At 38.5% G+C, this 20958-nt stretch overlaps 1 protein-coding gene across 2 annotated transcripts in view; it reads left to right on the top strand.

Annotated features, from left to right (window-relative positions):
- Positions 1 to 18829, top strand: part of LOC134357262 (solute carrier organic anion transporter family member 4C1-like) — an 87412-nt gene extending 68583 nt beyond the window's left edge. The window contains exons 9-12 of one of the 2 annotated variants that reach the window (XM_063068604.1): positions 5429 to 5595; positions 6850 to 6914; positions 12522 to 12659; positions 15785 to 18829. In XM_063068604.1, coding sequence (XP_062924674.1) covers positions 5429 to 5595; positions 6850 to 6914; positions 12522 to 12659; positions 15785 to 15936 — 522 coding nt within the window. In that variant the 3' untranslated portion in view covers positions 15937 to 18829. The remainder of the gene's footprint in view (positions 1 to 5428; positions 5596 to 6849; positions 6915 to 12521; positions 12660 to 15784) is intronic. The other variant, XM_063068603.1, reaches the window with a different exon arrangement.
- Positions 18830 to 20958: the final 2129 nt, after the last annotated feature.

Below are 20958 nucleotides of genomic sequence, written 5' to 3'. Positions count from 1 at the left end.
TTCAAGGCGGCTGGCCCCGATGGAGTATCTGAAAAATTGTGCCAACCAACTGGCGGGAATATTCAAGGACATCTTCAACCTCTCACTGCTATGGTCAGAAGTTCCCACCTGCTTCAAAAGGGCAACAATTATACCAGTGCCCAACTTCTGCCTCAGCAAAGACCTGGACCCACTACAATTTGCCTACCGCCACAATAGGTCTACGGCAGCGGTAATCTCAATGGCTCTTCACACGGCCTTTGATCACCTGAACAATACAAACACTATGTCAGGATGCTGTTTGTTGACTATAGCTCAGTGATTAACACTATCATTCCCATAATCTTAATCGATAAGCTACAGAACCTGGGCCTCTGTATCTCCATCTGCAAGTGGATCCTCGACTTCCTAACTGGAAGGCCACAATCTGTGGATTGGTAATAGTATCTTCTCCTTTCTGACAATCAACACTGGTGCACCTCGGGGATGTGTGCTTAGCCCACTGCTCTACTCTCTCTACATCCATGACTGTGTGGCTAGATATAGTTCAAATGCCATCTATAAATTTGCTGATGATACCATTGTTGGTAGAAACTCAGATGGCGATGAGGGGGAGTACAGGAGCGACATATACCAGCTATTGAGTGGCGTGGCAGCAGCAACTTTGCACTCAGTGTCAGTACGACCAAATAAATGATTGTGGACTTCAGAATGGGTAAGACAAGGAAACACACGCCAATCCTCATAGAGGGATCAGAAGTGGAGAGAGTGAGCAATTTCAAGTTCCTGTGTGTCAATATCTCTGAGGACCCAAAATATCGATGCAGCTACAAAAGAACGCACAACGGTAGCTATTAGGAGCTTGAGGACGTTTGATTTGTTGCCTAACACACTCAAACTTCTACAGGTGTACTGTGGAGAACTCAGCGATTTGGGAGCAGTTTCTTCCTCTCTGCCATCCGATTCCTAAATGGACATGGAACCCATGAACACTTAACTCACTTTTTAAATTATTTCTGTTTTGCACTATTTTTAATTTAACTATTTAATATGAATATACTTACTGTAATTGATCTATTTATTTTTCATTATCATGTATTGCATTGTATTGCTGCCATGAAGTTAATAAATTTGCTGGTGATATTAAACCTGATTCTGATTCCACCAAGGTCTTTAAGGTTCTGACCAATGAATCAGGTTACCAACCTGCAGCCCTGCCTTCATGCTTATCCCTATTCCCCAGGGTGTACAGTGACATCTAAGGTTGCTTAAATTCAGCTTTCTTGCTTTTTAAGAGGTGGAGGCAAGGTATATACTGGGTAGATTACTTTCATGAGTTGGTCTTTTGAAATTAATTGTGCTCAATGTCTGCAAGTGAGAAAATTATCTAAATGGAAATGAGTTACAAGGCATGCAAGGTTCTTGTACAATGTGTATGAGAGTATGCATGAGAGGTATTGCAGCATTTGGCATGGAATACTTTGCAGCACTATATTAGCAAATGATTTCATAAAAGCTTCTGTTTCTAGGAAAAACATATCTTATTGTACTAGCAACACACACAAAATGCTGGTGGAATGCAGCATACCAGGCAGCATCTATAGGAAGAAGTACTTCTATGACTGTACTTCTTCCTATAGATGCTACCTGGCCTGCTGCGTTCCACCAGCATTTTGTGTGTGTTGCTTGAATTTCCAGCATCTGCGGATTTCCTCATGTTTGCATCTTATTGTACTATGCAGTACTGACTAAATAATTGATAGTCAGCTTAGGGTCATTTATAAAACCATAAGACATAGGAGCAGAATTAGGCCATTTGGCCCATCGAGTGTACTCTGCAATTCAATCATGACTGATTCTTTATTCCCTTCCTCAGCCCCACTCGCCAGTCTTCTCCATGTAACCTTTGATGCTGTATCCAGTCAAGAACCCATCAAGCTCTGCCTTAAATACACGCAACGACCTGGCCTCCACAGCTGCCTGTGGTAGTAAATTCCACAAACTTACCACCCTCTGGCTAAAGAAATTTCTCCGTAGCTCTGTTTTAAATGGATACCCCTCTATCCTGAGGCTGTATGCTCTTGTCCTTGTTTTCCCTACCATGGGAAACATCATTTCCCCGCCTACTCTGTCTCGGCCTTTCAACATTCAAAAGATTTCAATGAGATCCCCCCTTATCTTTCTAAATTCCAGCGAGTATAGACCCAGAGTTCCTTGTATGATAACCCTTTCATTCCCAGAATCATCCTTGAGAACCTCCTCTGAACCCTCTCCAATGCCAGCACATCTTTTCTTAGATGAGGAGCCCAAAACTGTTCACTATACTCCAGGTGAGGCCTCACCAGTGCTTTATAAAGTCTCAGCATCACATCTCTGCTCTTTCATTCTAGACCTCTTGAAATGAATGCTAACATTGGATTTGCCTTCCTCACCATTGACTCTATCTGCAAGTTTACCTTTTGGGTGTTCTGCACAAGGACTCCCTAGTCCCTTTGTATCTTAGATTTTTGGATTGTCTCCCCATCCAGAAAATAGTTGGTACATTTATTTCTTCTATCAAAGAGCATGACCATGCATTTTCCAACATTGTATTTCATTTGCCACTTTCTAGCTCATTCTCCTAATCTGTCTAAGCCCTTCTGGAGCCTACCTGTTTCCTCAACACTGCCTGCCCTGCACCAGTCTTCATATCATCTGCAAACTTGGCATCAAATCCATCATTTAAATCATTGGTATACAACATAAAAAGAAGTGGTCACAACACCGACCCCTGTGGAACACCACTAGTCACTGGCAGCCAACCAGACAAAGATCCTTTTATTCCCGCTTGCTGTCTCCTACTGATCAGCCAATGTTCTATCCATTGCCAGTAACTTTCCTGTAATACCATGTGCTCTTAACTTTAAGCTCCCTAATTGCCTCTACTTCATTACATAGCCCCAATCCAGTACAGATCACCTAATATGCTCTCTTGAGCTCCATTGCATTGCCCCTTTGACATGCCTTTTCTATTTCCCCTTTGTAAACTTATTCCAGCTACTGTTTGGAGGCCTGTTTTTAATTGTCATTAGGGTCCTTTTACCCTTGCAGTTTCTGAACTCAACCCACAAAGTTTCAACATCTTCCAATCCTATGTCACATCTTTCTACTGATTTGATGCCATTCTTTACCCACAGACCCATGCCACCCCCTCTGCCTACCTTCCTATCCCTCCGATACAACGTGCAACCTTGGACATTCAGCTCCCAACTACAACCATCCTTCAGCCACCATTCAGTGATGGCCACAACATCATACCTGAAAATCTGATATTGTGCAACAAGGTCATCCACCTTACTTCTTATACACTGTGCATTTAGATATAACACTTTAAGTACTGATTTGCTACACTTTTTGATTCATCATCCCTAATACACTGATACCCTGTTGGCTGCAATTGTGTCTTATCATCTGCCTGCCCTTCCTAACAGTCTGACTATATGCCATCTTTGCTTTTTTTTTTTACCTACCATCCATCCTATCCTGAGTCCCTTCACTACAGTCCCCATCCCCCTGCCAAATTAGTTTAAACCCTCCCCAAAAGTGCTAACAAACCTGCCCATGAGAATATTGGGGGTCCCCCTTGGGTTCAGGTGCAACCTATTACTTTTGAATAGATCAGATCTCCCCCAGAAGAGATTCCAACGATCCAAGAACCTGAGGTCCTGCCCTCTGTACCAGCTTCTCAGCCATGCATTTATTTGCCAAATCATCCTGTTTCTATCCTTACTACCGCATGGCACAGGCACCAATCCAGAAATTACTACCATTTATGTGGCCTTTGAGCTGGAATTTCAAGATTCTGGAAGTGTATCACTTGAGTTGGGAAAGTGAAAATTACCCATGAATTGTCATTGTTAGCCAGTGGCAAACCACCCCCCCTCCCACCCCTCCACCATCTCCACCTCCCACCCACTGTAAGTCTAAGCATTCAAACATTAGTTTGGAACAGGATTACATATGAATGTTGTGGTTCACAAATAAATAGCCAAGAATCACTCAGTCATGACTTAATATGATATGGCGAAACAATATATGTCTTTCAAAACATAAGTTTCTTTTGTTTCTTTCTTCCCCCCCCCCCAACTTGAGAATTAAAGAGGCCTAGTACATAGATCATTACAACACAGTACAGGCCCTTCAGCCCACTATGTTGTGCTGACCTTTTAATCTACTCCAAGATCAATCTAATCCGTCCTTTCCACATTTCTCTCCCATCCGGAATTGTCATGGGATATGCTCCACTTGCAGCTGCAACAATATTCAAGAAGTTCAATCCCGTCCAAGACAAAGCAAACCACTGGAGTGGTAGCCTACCCCCTACCCCCTACCCTAAATACCCGATGAAGGGTCTCAGCTCGAAAGACTGATTATTCATTCCCCTCCATAGTTGTTGTCTGATTGGCTAGTTTCCTCCAGCATTTCATGTGTGTTGCTCAATGTCTACTCAAAATACTGTACTCAGTGCTTCCACAACCTGCCTCCAATGTTTGTAGTGTGTACTTTTTGCAAAATGTTCTGGTTCTACCTGCAATACCCAGATCCAAAAAGAAATTAGTTTAAAAAGGGTGAAATGAGCGTGAGTATACAGGGGGAAAAATTGTACATTAGAAGTTGTAAAATTATAAAGATTTGAAGCTATGAAATTTCAAGATTGCTGGACAAGTCAAAAGAAGAGGAGCTTTAAAGTCTTTCATGGACAGTGACAGCTGAGACTGATAGAACATGCAAGAAGATCAGGAAGAGAAGGGAATTGGGATTAAAGATGGGCTTCTTCAAGAATTGTTTAGTTAAATATTGAATGACGATAGGGCATTGGGTCTGAACCTGAGGTCCACAGACACCTTACTTAATGGTATTGGTCCATGGCATAAAAAAGGGTTGGGAATCCCTGGATTAGGATATTTAAGGTATGATTCTGGTGACTTTTAAAATAATATTTTCTTCAGTGCTGCAAAAAGCTGGAGGTTTATGCCATCCAAACCCTTGTCCCTTCAAAGTATCTATTAAAAAACAAATACACCAGATGTTCTGTGATGTCGAACAAACATCTGCCACTAATGTGAAATAGCTTAAATTTATACGAGTATTTTGCATGGAATAGGAAATGTGACTGGTAATTCCAGAACTTCTGAATGCAGTTTCTGTTTTGACCGTTCTGCACCACACCCTTGTGCTTGTCTTAAAATGAGCTACTGGTTCAAATGTCTTACCATTATCCAGCTGTGAATCTAGTTCACTTATTAATATTAAACAGATACAACTAAAAAATAGATTGTCATCAGGACTTTTTTGGTTTTGAATTCTAACTGTTGCTCTTGCTTCACCTCCATAATTTCTCCAGGAAGTTGGTCAGAATCAATGTATATATATATCAATATATATATAGTGCTTGTGCTTTGTATTACAGGTTTATGAGGAGTGTTCTTGTGTCCAGAAAGTAATCTCTGAATTTGATGCACGAAAAGGAAAGTGTGGTTCTACGTGTGGTAACATGCCATTGTTTTTGGGAATATTTCTGTTCTGTGTCATTTTCACATTCATGACCAGCACTTCAATCACAACAGCTGTTCTCAGGTACGTGGTATATTTGTTACTCTATTAATATAGCCACTGTATTTTGAAACTAACTTGCTCTGTGAAATGCTTAATTGTATCAAACAATTAAGTTTTATACGGTACTGTGCAAAAGTCTGAAGCACATATAAATAGCTAGAGAGCCTCAGACTTGTACAGTTTTGTCATAATTTTATGTATTGCACTGTACTGCTATCACAAAAAAAATACAAAATTCATGACGTGTGAATGATGATAAACCGGATTTCTGATACAGATCTCTATTGTGGATTGAGAGTGGGAGTCAAGTAGACTTGCCTGGTGTCTCGGGGCTGGGTGTGTCTGCACTTGCGCCTCCCTCCCTCCCCCCCCCCCACCCTTGGCACTCCTTCCCTGCAACCTGTCTTACACTCCTTCTGTGGCATTCCACCCTCGTGATTCCGACCAGATTTACAAACTTACTCTCTGCTCCATTTTGACAAATACAGTACTGGGCAAACGTCTTAGGCATGGACCAGATAGGTCGAAGACCCTGTTTCTGCACTGTGCTTTTCTTTGACTGTATGTTTCTAAATCATTAAATGGATGACAATCAACAGTGGCTCCAACAGGATGCCTGCAGCACACCATTGATTTTCGGCCTTCAAACTGACTAACAGCCCTCCACCACCAAGCTCCTCTGATTCCTTCCACCAAGCCAATGTTGTATATAATTGGCCAGCTCACTGAATCCCAAGTGATCTAACCTTCCAGAATAACACACCAAGTAGGACACTAAGTAGTTTCTTACCTCTTCTTATTGTTATCTTAATAGTTAATGTCATGCATTCTATATGGTGAAATGGGATGCTAGAGAAATCTTATTTCAAAGTTCAAACTAATTTTTATTATCTAAGTACATGTATGTCACCATATACAACCCTGAGATTCATCTTCTTGTCGGCATATTCAATAAATCTATAGGATAATATCCATTACAATGAAAGACCACCCAGCTGGGGCATTCAACCAGAGTGAAGAAGATGATAAAACATGCAAATAGAAAAAGAATAAACAATAATAATAAATAAATAAGCAATCAATATCAAGAACATGAGATGAAGGGGCCTTGAAAATGAGTCTGTTGACTGTGGGAACATTTCAATGATGGGGCATGAAGTTAAGTGCTACATTCTCATTAATCATTAATAATTGCTAATCCACAATTAATGTTTATGCTTATTCTGTTATTTTTATAAAATAATCAACCACTTTTCCTGATTTATTTTCCTACAGGTGTGTTCCAGATACACAGCGCTCATTTTCATTGGGTATTAATTGGACCTTTGTACGGATCCTAGGTAAGGAGCTGTCATGATGATGATACTGATATTGTAAAGCAACCTACAAAATAAAAGAAAATACGTCATTAAAATCTCACTTATTGTCATGGAGTATGGCATTCATGAGTGAAGCTAAGCATATAACACAGCAACACCAAATTTGCTTGGATTTCATTTGGATTCAGGTTGGAATTCCTGGGCCTCAATAAAAGTATCAGGGGCTCAGTTTCGAGGTGTTCCTTTTAGGCCAGTAAGATTAGAAAATAAAGCTGGTGACATTCACTAACAATATTGTAAGTGGTATATTGAAGGTTGTTTGGACCTGAAAACCAATATGTGTGAGGGAAGAGGCATATTGACCCCAAATCTATACCATTGGAACCATACCAGGGAAGTCATAAACACTATTTACTGCTTATTGATTTATTTTTTTTTGTTCTTTGTATTTACTATGAATGCCCACAAGAAAATTAATCTCAGGGTTGCATACATACTTTGATAATAAATTTACTTTGAGCTTAGAGCAGGCAATATATTTTCAAAATAGCCTGGACCTGTCCTCTTCTACTGATGGTGTTAAGCAATGCTAATCCAGTGGTGGATTGGAATCAGATTTCCTTCTGTATTGCTTTGGATCTTCCATCCAGATTGCAATTATGTTAGGTTCATGCAATATCACAGTTGAAGGGAAGTGATTGGTGAGAGCCCATTGTAATCCTTGGGGTGATTTCTCAGACTGTTTTATGAATAGGTCTTTTTTTTAATTAAATGGATAAGAACTGGTTAAATAGAAAAATGTTGGCATTTTGTGTTGGCACATGTTAGTGTGTGGCCAAGTGGATAAGGGGTCGGTCTAGTGATCTGAAGGTCGCTAGTTCGAGCCTCAGCTGAGGCAGTGTGCTATGTCCTTGAGCAAGGCACTTAACCACACATAGCTCTGCGACGACAAGCTGTATTGGCCCTAGTGCCCTTCCCTTGGACAACATCCATGGCGTGGAGAGGGGAGACTTGCCGCATTGGCAACTGCCGGTCTTCCATACAACCTTGCCCAGGCCTGCGCCCTGGAAACCTTCCAAGGCGCAAATCCATGGTCTCATGAGACTAACGGATACCTAGATAGAAAAATGTTGCTTTTTCTGCAGTAACCAAACATTTTGCTGGTGCTTAACTTCAGAACAGTACCAATCTAGTTCTTCTTCATGGATAACTTCACTCACCTCGACACTGAAGTGATTCCACAACCTATGGACTCACTTCCAAGACTCTGCAACTCGTGTTCTCACTATTATTTAATTATATATATTTAAAAATTGTTACTTGTTTTTGTATTTATACAGTTTATCTTATTTTGCCATTGATTGTCAGTCTTCGTGTGTAGTTTTTCATTCGATTCTATTGTATTCCTTGTTCTACGGTGAATGCCTGCAAGAAAATGAATCTCAGGGTAGTACATAATGACATATGACAATAAACTTAATTTGAAATTCTTCCTATGGAAAGAACACTGCCTGGAATGTAATTGGTAATCTTCATTCATTTCACAACGGATGTGAATGAAACAGTTCTCACAAATTGGTGATCATACGTGATTCTTGAAATTATCTGTTTTTAAAAATTAGAAAATACTCTTATCTCCTAGATGGAAGTACCAGAGCTAAATTAAAACAACTTCAAGTTGTAGATAGCAACAAAAGTAATTCAAATCGAAAACAGGAAATTAGGAAATTGCCAAGTGAAATTGATGATATTTATACGTTGGAAACTCAAAGAAATTTTCTTTACCTGAGACAAAAGAATTATGAAGTAGGAGGTAAATCAGCTAGATTATTAGCATATAAATTACGAAAACAACAAGCAGAAAATACAATTCATAAAATAAAGAATCCAAAGACAAAGCTTGTGGAGAGTACAATAGGGAAAATTCAAGAGAGTTTGAAACATATTACCGAGAGCTGTACTCCCAACCCCGGGCCCCCAATGAGCCCTATATAGACAGTGTATTGAATTTTTTAGATCTACCTAAACTTACAGATTTACAAAATGAAAGTTTATTAGAACCAGTAACTGTCAAAGAACTGAACGTGGCCATCTCTAGGTTAAAGGCTGGAAAGTCCCCGGGTTCTGATGGGTTTACCTCAGAGTGGTACAAGTCCCTGAAGGCACGGTTAGCCCCATTACTACTTAACACCTTTAATTGGATCTTGCAGAGAGGAGAAACTCCACCTTCCTGGAGAGAAGCGATTATTTCAGTTATTCCTAAAGAGGGTAAAGATAAACTAGAGTGTGGCAATTATCGGCCAATTAGTGTTCTTAATTTAGATTACAAACTATTTACATCTATATTAGCGCGCAGATTGGAAAAGCTTTTACCTGGCCTAATCCATTTAGACCAGACTGGATTTATTCAACAAAGACAAACACAGGACAATATAAGGAGAACTCTGCACATATTAGAACAGGTTAATAAGAACGAGATAGAGACAATGGTAGTAGGATTGGACGCTGAGAAAGCTTTTGATTCGGTTAGTTGGGCATTCCTATACAGAGTGTTAGGAAGATTCGGCTTTCAAGAAAGGTTTATTAAAGTAATTCAGACTCTATATGACAGCCCTACAGCCCGAATTAAGATAAATGGGGACCTCTCTGACTCCTTCATTTTAGAGAGAGGCACTAGACAGGGATGCCCAATTTCTCCTCTCCTTTTTGCGCTATATATTGAACCACTTGCCCAACTAATAAGACAGAGCGAAATCGTAAAAGGTATCAAGGTGGCAGGGATTGAACAGAAAGTGGCGTTATTTGCATATGATGTTTTGGTCTATCTGAGTGAACCAGAAAAATCATTTATAGGATTGTTTACACTGTTGGATGACTTTGGGAAAATATCAGGTTATAAAATAAATGTAAAGAAAATGCAGGTTATGTCCCTAAATTATACACCCTCCAAAAAATTGCAGGATACATACGATCTTAAGTGGGAAGCTAAATCATTAAAATATTTAGGAATAACCCTGCCGAAGGATCTTTCAACACTGTCACAGGTAAATTATGGGCCATTAATCTCAGAGATAAAAGCAGATATGCATAGATGGAATCTTATCCCCTTTTTAAGTTTAAATTCAAGGATAAATACTATAAAAATGAATATTCTTCCTCGGTTATTGTATCTTTTCTGTACTTTACCGGTGGAGGTGGATGATAATCAATTCAGGGAATGGGACAAATGGATTTCCCGCTTCATTTGGCAAGGAAGGAAACCTAGAATTCGATATAACACCTTACAGTTAGGGAAGGAAGGAGGAGGTATGGCTCTTCCTTGCCTGAGAAATTATTTTTATGCCTCACAGATAACCCCTCTGTTATATTGGTGTAATAGGGAATATAAGGCTAGATGGAAGGAAATAGAATTTGGATTAGTTGACAGTTTTTCTCTTCAGGCCTCAATAGCTGACAAAGGATTGATGGCCCAGTTGGAAAAATTTAATAATGCTTGGATAAATCTTACATTAAAAGTATGGCAGAAGGTGGTTAATTCATGTGGAATTAATAACATGTTAAAACTCTTTAGATAGTGTGCATATGATACCGAATTCCTTCCCAACAGAGGAGATAAAAGATTTGAGCTATGGATAAAGAAAGGTCTTACAACCTACCTCTCATTTATAGATAAAAGAGTATTACAAAGTTTCCAAATCCTGCAGGACAAACATGGCCTAGAACATAATGACTTTTTTAGGTACCTTCAAATACGAAACTATGTTAACCAGAGTTATAGATATACAGACCTATCAAAAGTAGAATTAGAATTTTTCAAGATTCTGAATTCGGCTTGCAGTTCAATACCTAGTAAATCAGTTTCTCGCCTATATAATGCACTCTCCCATGCTAAAAATGTAAATACACTGTATATTAAAGAGAAGTGGGAGAAAGAAGCGGGGTTGGTACTTTCAGAGGAGGCTTGGGGGAAAATCTGCAGCTTTCAATGGTCCTCGACTAATTCTTTGACTTGGAGAGAACATTGTTGGAAAAACATTATAAGATGCTTCAAGACCCCATATCAGGAAAAATATAAAGATACAAATGTGATGTGTTGGAGAAGGTGCGGCTCCAAGGAGGCAAATCATTTTCATATTTTCTGGGATTGCCCTAAATTAAGTCTATTTTGGGAAGGTATTCATAGAACATTAGTTAAGGTACTTAGGTCCCAGATACCTCTGAACTTTGAGACGCTCTATTTGGGGCATGTATTGTTCCTTGAACAGAAGGAAGATATAAAGTTGCTGCAGGCCCTCTTAGCGGCAAGTAAGAAATCAATCACTAGAAAATGGCTAAATCCAATACCACCTACATTAGAAGATTGGTACGAAATTATCTTGGAAATATTTAAAATGGAAAAGTTGACTTACTCCCTGAGAACTCAAAAAGAAACATTTTATCAAATCTGGAATAAATGGATTGAATATATAACCCCAATGCGAGCAGACTTTAGATGACTCTCCTAATGATTTATATTGCTCTTCTCATCAACACAGTAATATTGCTAACGTAAACACCCCTAGTCTAAATGTTTTTTTTTGGAAAATAGAGAATTAACACAAGTAAAGGGAAAGATTTGGGAAAGGGATAAAAAAAAATGAAAAAATTAAGTAAATAAGTACATAGGGATTGGATAATTATGTCTGCGGGCAGGAACAAGCATGAACAAATTGGGATATAAACACCTACAATGGTTGGTATATAGGCTTGTATGCAACATTTTGGACCAGTGGAAATGGTCCAGAAGGGTTGTATGGAAACTATTATTACCATTTTTCTTAACAACTAATTTCATTACTTAGCCTAATAGGTTAGATTTACCACAGTACATAATTATCTATTTAAATGTTTATTTTCCTTTTATATCATCTCAATGTGTACTTAAGAATGTATAAATAATTGTAGTTTTATACATATAAAAAAATGGAAAAGGTTATATGTGTGAAAAAAGTACATGATAATTGTGAATTCCTTATCCAAATAAAAACAAAATTAAAAAAAAAGGAAGTACCAGAGCTGCTGTTAGGCAGAAATTTATTTTGGAGATGGAAAGGAGAAAGTGTTCACTGTTGGAGCAACACTCACAACACGCTGGAGGAACTCAGCAGGTCGGGCAGCATCCGTGGAAACGATCAGTCAACGTTTCGGGCCGAGACCCTGACCTGACGAAGGGTCTCGGCCCGAAACATTGACTGATCGTTTCCACGGGTGCTGCCCGACCTGCTGAGTTCCTCCAGCGTGTTGTGAGTGTTGCTTTGACCCCAGCATCTGCAGATTATTTTGTATTTACGGTTCACTGTTGAAATTGGATGACAAAATGTTCCATCCAGAAATAATTTCCTCATCTTTTGGCAAGCAAAACACTTTTTTTATGCATTGGAATGGATGTTCAGTCATAAAAAAAATTCTCTTTAGTTATTTAAGCTGCTAGGGCTGCTTGAAATGCAGGGTTTGTCACACATGAGGAGTCTGTTGTAAACTCTGATGCAGAATTGTAATTGTGTTTCTCTCTCCGCAGTTGTTGCTTGACTTGCTGAATATTTCTAGCATTTTCTGTTTTCATTGAATATTGTTTTAACTTACTTACAGGTGCCATTCCAGGACCAATTATTTTTGGGATAGTAATTGATTACTCCTGTGTCCTTTGGAATCAAGATGAATGTAACAATCAAGGAGCCTGTTGGATATATGACAACCCAAAAATGTCCTATTTAATCATGGCAATTGGTAATTTTTTTTCACTCAATTTTTAGTGTAACGTAAATTAAATTGTGAACTTCAATAAAAAGGTGATTTACTTCGGTGTTCATTGAGTTGAATCATCATTAGAAAAGGTTATGTCCATGTATATGGAAACTCAAACAAGTTTCTTTCTTGAGATTAGAATGGATTGCCAGTGTTGTATTTAAAGTGATGTTTAAACTAGTGTAAACTGAGTGACCAGGACAAGATAAACTTGATTATGTGCAGTTGAAGACAGGAAATTGCTTATATGGTTTGTAGTTGAAGAATATTAACATCAGTTGAGAAGTTGACAGCTAATAAAACTAAAGTCCTGCATTACTCATTCAATTTCAGAAATAAAAGAGAGATTAAGTTTTAAAAAAAGGATAAACTTTTAAGATGTGACAATGTTCTGGCTCTTGAGAGTGGACATTTAAAAGACAAAATTATGTTTTTGAGATTAGGTTTTCTCAACATAGGGAGGAAGCAAAAAGTAAAGATCATTGTAAGTTTTGAAACAGGAGAGCTGTGTGCAGTGGAGTTCCGTGACGTTCAATACCACATGCTCTGCTGTTTGTGAAAATTGACTCAAGGAATCTGTGTGGAGATCATTGCCTGTTCTCCCAATAACCATGTAAATTTACTCCTACATCTCAGAGATGTGCAGGTCATTGCATTAAGTTATCCTCTGGCATAGGTAGCTAATGGAAAAATAAAGGAGCTTTAATGGCATTGGGAGAATTAGTTGCAATAAAGTTTATGGAAGAATGGGAAATCGGATGGATTTGCTCTAAGAGCCAGTATGGACTTGAACAGCCAAGTGCAAGGAAATACAAAAAGAAATATGGAAAATAGATAGGAAGGCATCTCAGATAATTGTCTTTGAATATATGAAAAAAGAGGCCATGCAAAACCTGGGTAAATACTAGTTAGACCTCAGCCTGAGTACAGTTCTGGCAAGTACATTATAGAAAAAGTGTGGTGATACTGAAAAGGTTACAGAATGGGTTACAAGGGTTGGAAAGTTCTGATATGACAAAACTGTGATTGACATAGGAATGGAAAAGGCTGAGTGGCCTAGATAATTTGAATAGAAGTCAACAACTGGGAGAGTAAGCAATGGAGTATCTTCAATCTAAATTATTAACTGTTATATTAACATATTAATAATATGAAATATGAATAAGAAATATTAATAAGGCATCTATCATTTCAGATCTCCCCCTCTCTCTCCCACTTTCTCTTACTATCTCTTCTTTCAGTTAGTCCTGACAAAGGGTCTCAGCCCGAAACGTTGACTGTACCTCTTCCTATAGATGCTACCTGGCCTGCTGCGTTCACCAGCAACTTTTATGCGTGTTGCTTGAAATTCCAGCATCTGCAGATTTCCTCATGTTTGTCGCTTATCTTAATGCCATTTCTCTGCACTTTTCCCCATATACCTTGGTTACCTTAATATCCAAAAATCTATTGATATCTGTTCTGAATATGCAGTGTGGCTGAACTTCCAGAGTCCCACTGTTCCAAATATTCACTACTGTCTGTCTGTAGGAATTTCTTTTGAACCCTAATTGCACACCTCCTTATTTGGAGATGGTCACCACGGCTCCAGAAGACACTTCTTGGCATGCATGAATAGGATGTGCTAAGTAGATAGCTTAAGTGTGATGAACATCAGTTAATCTGCAATTTAGCAAGAGAAACCACGCTGAGTGGCTACTTGATTATATCTGCACGCCTGGTTATTAATGCAAATACTTAATCAGTCAATTATGTGGCAGCAACTCAATGTGTAAAAGCATGTAGATAGATGTTCAGTTATTGTTCAGAACAAACATCAGAATGGAGAAGCAATGTGGTTTAAGTGACTTTGTCCTTGGAAAGATTGCACTGAACAACAAATTTTTTCAAAAGTGTGACTTCCTCATAATATTTATTTTGGTTATGTTAGACCATTTGAAGCTGAACACATATAGTTTGTATCATATAGGAATTTGGAGAAAGAAGAATTTAACTTTTATTGAATATAAAGTGTTTAATTGCATAATGGTGCTGAAGCTTTGCAATAGTTCAACTAAGCTAAAAATATTTTCTTGATGATTCTGATGTACTCAGTGTCTAAGGCTTCTCGCTTAGATGTCCAACAATAATCAGCCAGCATTGATAGATTCCAGTTGCTCTGATACCATTTTTCCATGACCGTGATGTTCTGGTGAAACCTTTCATCATACTTGTCACTGACATCTAGATACACAGGAAGGAAGTCTAAATAGGAATGCAGAAAATTAATCATTAGTGACATGATTTGTATGCTTGAAGCACGTTGTCAACCAGCTGCATGTAGTTTGGTGCTCTGTAGTTGCCAAGAAAATTTTCAGCAACATCCTTGAATGCCTTCCTTGCAATTTTTTTTCCCTCTGGTCCCACTAGAAGTTCTTCAAATTGCCTGTCATTGATGACCTGTTTGATTTGTGGACCAACATAAACGCTTTCCTTAATCCTGGCTTCAGTAAACATCTGTCTCAAATATCAAAATTCTTCACAGAAATTTATAGCCTTTCTAAATCCTGTCCTGCCCAGGCATGTCTGGACAAGATAGAGCACTTTTCAGCTTACATTGTGGGCAACATTTGAATTGACTTGATGTATGAACTGAAATAACAAATATAGGCAATTTTAGAAAAAATGGTGTGTGATAGGGAAGTTTCATCCTGATTTTCATGATCAGCAGACCAAAATCCATAAGATGCACTCAGAGTGGTTTGAGTATCTCAGGAACTGCTGACCTCTGCGATTTTTCACACACAGCAATCCCTAGTATTTACAGAGAATGGTGCAATAAACAAAGAACATCCAGTGAGTGGCAGTTCTGTGGGTAAAAATACTTTGTTCACCAAGAGAAGTCAGAGAATAGTCAGATTGGGTCAAGCTGACAGGAAGGCGACAGTAGCTCAAATAACCAGTGTTACAACAGTGGTATTCAGAAGAGCATCTCTGAACACAGCAGCAGAAGACCATGAACATGCGCTCAATGACCACTTTATTAGGTACAAGAGGTAAAGTGGCTCCTGAGTGTAGATTGTGGTATAGAATGTCATCATATTCTAAATTGGTGTGATTTGTTCCAGGTGCACCCTGCAAACTGTTCAGCATTATTGCCATCACTGCAGCTTATTTCCTGTATAAACCTCCAAGAGCTGCTGAAACACTGTCTAATGGGTCCAGAACTGAAAGAAGTTTTGAGGACAAGGACCAAAACATAACTGTGATTGATGAATGAACTGTGTATGAGACAAGTGTATGATGAGGAATGTACAATTTATGAGGCCAAAATAAATTACTTTGTATGTTTTAAAAATATGACAGCAATGTAAATTTCTGCATTTGATGATCTACACATTTGTATCTTTACCAAAAGCAATTCTATTGATTTGTGATGTATAATGGATCAATTATTTGGATCTGATTGAGGACCCAAGTTTTTTAAAGTTTTGTTATCAGTGCAATTTATATATATATGTATAGTTAAACGTAAAACCTGCACGTAACCAAAAGCCTGCATTTGTCACCATAAAATGGAAAAACATGAAAAGTACTCAAACTACATGAGTGGTGGCTAAGAACAGAGAAGATTTTTTGATGCATTTTATGGAAGGGGTGACATCTGGCCTATATATAGAGGTATTTACCAAAAATAACTTTTTAAAAAAGTCATCATATTAAATACTACTTGAGACCTTGAACAACTTAAAGTTACAGCATCATAAAACTTGGAATTACATTAACAGAATGGATTCTGCCGATGCTGGAAATCCGGAGTAACACACACAAAATGTCAGCAGCATTTATGGAGAGGAATAAATAGTTGACATTTCAGTAAGAGACCCTGATGAAGGCCATAGATGCTGCCCGAACTCCTAGGTTCATCCAGCATTTTCTGTTGAATTTACATTGTATTTTAATGCTTACATAGTCTTTTTGTTCCAGCTTTGACTTAACCATCTCCTACAGCCCAGTTAAAGCAAGTTAGTTAATTCTTTCCAACCGTCTACAAAGTCAAAGGGGTGGTTGAAGGAGAATCGATGTTCCAATCTGTAGCATTGACATATGGTATGTGTGTTCTTGAGAGATTTTGCCAACTCTAGTCTTGCACGTGCGAACTGTCTGCTTGGTAATGTACTGCAGAACTATCACTGCTTCTTGAATAGTATACAAGCACAAGGCATTCCTTCTTAAAAAGATGGAAGAAAATACTGGGAAATAAATAAGAAAATTGTTGGATGCTTCTGAAGGTTCAGTAGAATGGAACCTGAATGAACATTGGCAAAGTATTGGGTAAGAGACTTAAATTGTCCATAAGGCTGAGCATCTGAGCTGTGGCTAGATGGGGAGGAACTGAACTGCAGTCATCCAATTCTAACGGAAAAAAGGCAGAATGAGACAAAATAAATAATGCTTGTGTCCCACACATCTACAATTAATAGTGAAATTAGATGTGTTACTTTTAATCGCCCAAGCTGCCAGAGTTAGGCCTCCACAACATACTGGGGGAGAGATTTCTCTTTAGGAGCTAATACTAAACACATGAGCATGCCCAGTGTACTCACCTCACACACTCTGTTCATTTACTTCAATCTAGCTAAATGTGCAGAGTACTGAGTACCACCAGCCATTGATGGTCTGACAGCCTTTAATGTGAGCAACCAAAGATACAATTAATTATTTAGTAGGTATGAGTAGAATGGGGGAAGGTTAAGTCTTCGGTAAAGAGCAAGAATCATCCTTTCTCATTAAGTACTATTATGCATTAATATTTTTAAAAATCTTTGCAAAACTGTTCCAGTTGTATTATAGTTAATTATTTCTGCTTTCTTATCTAAACATTAAAAATAGAACACAAGAACAAAATCTGTAAATAAACAAATTAAAGTTATTGAACTATTTAGAATTGGTATCTTGAATGCTTTGATAAGGTAAATGTTTAAAAGTGTTTTGTAATTTGGTCATTTTAAACAATAAAGTAAATTTACTGGATTTATTGCATAATTTACAGCCTCTACCCTCGAATTTCTTTGCCTTCAGTGATAAGCAAATGAACTCCAGAATATTTATCCAATACCATCATTTAAGTCTGGTTGGTTGTCTTCCATTGTTGAGCATTTTGTTTTTACGTAGCAGCAGAGGACCAAATGAATTCCAGATCTATTCAGCTCTACCACTACAACCAATCATGTTCACAATCAGAAACGGGAGCACTTGTTAATTGTTGAAAACAGAGGGGAATCTACAGATGCTGGAAATCCAGAGCAACACACACAAAATGCTGGAAGATCTCATCAGGTCACACCGTATCAATGGAGAGGAATAAAGAGCTGACGTTTCAGGCCGAGACCCTTCATCACGACTCAGGAATGAAAGGTCTTGGCCCAAAATGTCAGCTCTTCACTCTTCTCAATAGATGCTGCCTGACCTGCTGAGTTCCTCCAGTATTTTGTATGTGTTGTTAATTGTTGAAAACATCTTTAAATCTGAACAAAAATAAAGCATGTAATGTTGCTGTTGATCTATGGGAACTGATTACATAATCAACACATATAGTGGTCATATATTTGATTTATCATTCATTATTCTCTAAATGTTAAGCTTTTTGTGCTGTTACACTGGCTTTGAGAGATTCTCACTCCTGCGTTGGTGAACTTACTTTAAGCTATTATGTTTCACAATTAATTATATTAAACTGCAACAATTAACTCTGGAACAAATCCAATACTTTTATACAAGGTGACTAACTCAGCATATTCAAATTTAATCTCACCATTTATGAAAGGAGGGCAAAGAAAACAAGAAGCCATACACTAATTAGCTTGAATCGATGTGGCAGAAATTGCTGCAGTGTGGTAGAAATTATTAAGGAGATGGTAACCAGAGACTTAGAGAACAATAATGGAATTGATACGGGACTATTTGAGTGGTAGAGTAAGCAAAAGTAGCCAAATGGTTTTACTCTTGATTCTATTTCTTATATTTTTATTCCACCAACCAATGTTCAGTTGGAAGTGTATGTTTGCATTGTGATTCATCTGTTCATTTAGAGATTAAATTTAAATTCTTTTATTGGCCATTGGTTGCTTTTTCAAATTTCACTCTGCTTATGTCTGGGATTTTAACCAATTTTCATCTGGTTTCTGTATCCAATAAAAGTGATTAAATTAGAACAATTAACACTCTCTCAATCATTAAACATATTCGTATTACGTGAAGATCAGAGGACCATCTGAGCTGGACTGAGATCTAATTGTAGTGGGTGCATACATTATCCTCACGCTTTAAGAAAAACAGGTAAAACTGCTCTAATCATTCAGCCAAATGTCTCTATTTATAAAGACACAAATTATACCAAAAAGTAACTACAGTAGATTCCAGTTAATTAGGATTCATTGGGACTAGTACATTTTGGCCCAGTTCAGTGCCTGCCACAATTAGCTGAGGTTTCATGGAAATATTTAAAAAGGCATAAAAAAGACAAACTATTGTCTAACTAAATAACAAATAATGTAGTTAAATGAATTGGAGAATAAATTGGACCACTACCTAAGCCAGTACCTTACTATGAAACTGTCATAATAGTTCCTAACAGTTATCAACAAAATGATTCATTCAGTGAAAGCTGACGTGTACTTTTGATTGACTGTAAGTAAACAAAATCAGATAGTGGACTGCCTTCATACAATGCTTTCAATGATTGCATCCTCCAAATCATTGTAACACTCAAGATGATTGTTGATACCTTCAAATTATTCACAGTTCCTAACTTGTTCAAGTAGTGAAATAGTTTCCTTTTCACTCCTAGCCATTTCTGGCAACTCCAAGTCTGAAAACTTGAAACCAAGGAGAGCAAGACGGTTCTGCATTGTCTTACTGTTTATGACTCGCTAATCATGAGTAACAAAAACCATACGACGTGCAGGTGACTGACACTATTTAGAAGATATTTGGCAACAGTTTTCTGCCCCAATTAAACAGCACAGTGTCCCAAATAAATGAAGGGAATCCTGGCTATATTCTTGATTTGTTTTGGTCCTTTAAGAGTTATCCCAAATAGGAGGCTACCCCGTTTAACCGAAGGCCCAATTAACTGGAATCTACTGTGGTAATATCGCAAGTTCCTTAGTAGTTCAAAAGGTTTATAACAGTATATTGAAGATATATTGTCAGTCAAGAATGATGTGAACAATTAGAGCAATTTAGTTCCTAATTAGTTAAACCTTTTCCTTGTTGGACAGTCCCTTGGGATTAAGAATCTCATCAAGTTACAGTATGTGAGTTTGGAGATAGCTGATGCAGCTTATATGTTACCCACAAATTTACTATAGGTGGGACAGTATGTAATTGTCAGGCCAGTGGATGGTTAGTTTGAGAGAAGCGCACTAACACACCAGACTTCTGTGAACTCCTGATGCACAAAGCGGCAGATTTCACTGCCACCTCAAAGGCTCCTTTGCTAATTTGAGTGAAAATGGGCCACAAATTCCTAGGAGTAGTGCAAATGTTGCTCTGTGTCTCTACACATTTCAACTTTTGGAACATAGTTAAGTACAGCACAGTACAGGCCCTTAGCCCATGCTGTTGTGCTGACACTTTAACCCAATCCAGGATCAATCTAACCCTTCATCAAGTCCTGATGAAGGGTCTCCGCCCGAAATGTTATTTATTCCCATAGATCCTGCCTGGCCTGCTGAGTTCCTCTGTGTCTTGCTCTGGATTTTCAGCATCTGCAGAATCTCTTGTGTTCAATCAAACCCTTCCCTCCCATATAGCACTCCATTTTCCTTTCATCCATTTATCTATCCAAGAGTCTCTTATATGTCCCTCATGTATGAGCCTCTACCGCTATCCCTTGCAGTGCATTCCAGATACCTACCTTTCTCTGTGTGGGGAAAAAAAAACTACCTCTAGCATCCTCCCCTTCTACTCTCCTCCCAACCCAAAGGGTGTCCCTTAGTAGTTGGTAGCCATTGATCCCAGGATATCATGGGTTTGGGCCTCTGGTGGACTGTGTCCTCTCCAGGGCACAAGCCGGGGCAGGAAGATTTGAAGAACCGGCTACTGCCCGTGCAGTGGGTTCCCCCTCTCCACGTCACTGATGTAGTCCAAGGGAAGGGCAAGTGCCAATACAGCTTGGCACCAGTATCATTGCAGAGGTTGCCAGAGTGAAGTTGTAAACAACATCAAGCTGCCTTAGGGACCCCGGCTCCGGATTTCTTCCTCGGGGTTTACTCCCGAAGCCTTTCCCATGGGTGGG

The sequence above is a fragment of the Mobula hypostoma genome, chromosome 16 (genome assembly GCF_963921235.1).
Source record: "Mobula hypostoma chromosome 16, sMobHyp1.1, whole genome shotgun sequence".
NCBI lineage: Eukaryota > Metazoa > Chordata > Chondrichthyes > Myliobatiformes > Myliobatidae > Mobula > Mobula hypostoma.
This window is presented reverse-complemented; position numbering and strand designations above follow the sequence as displayed.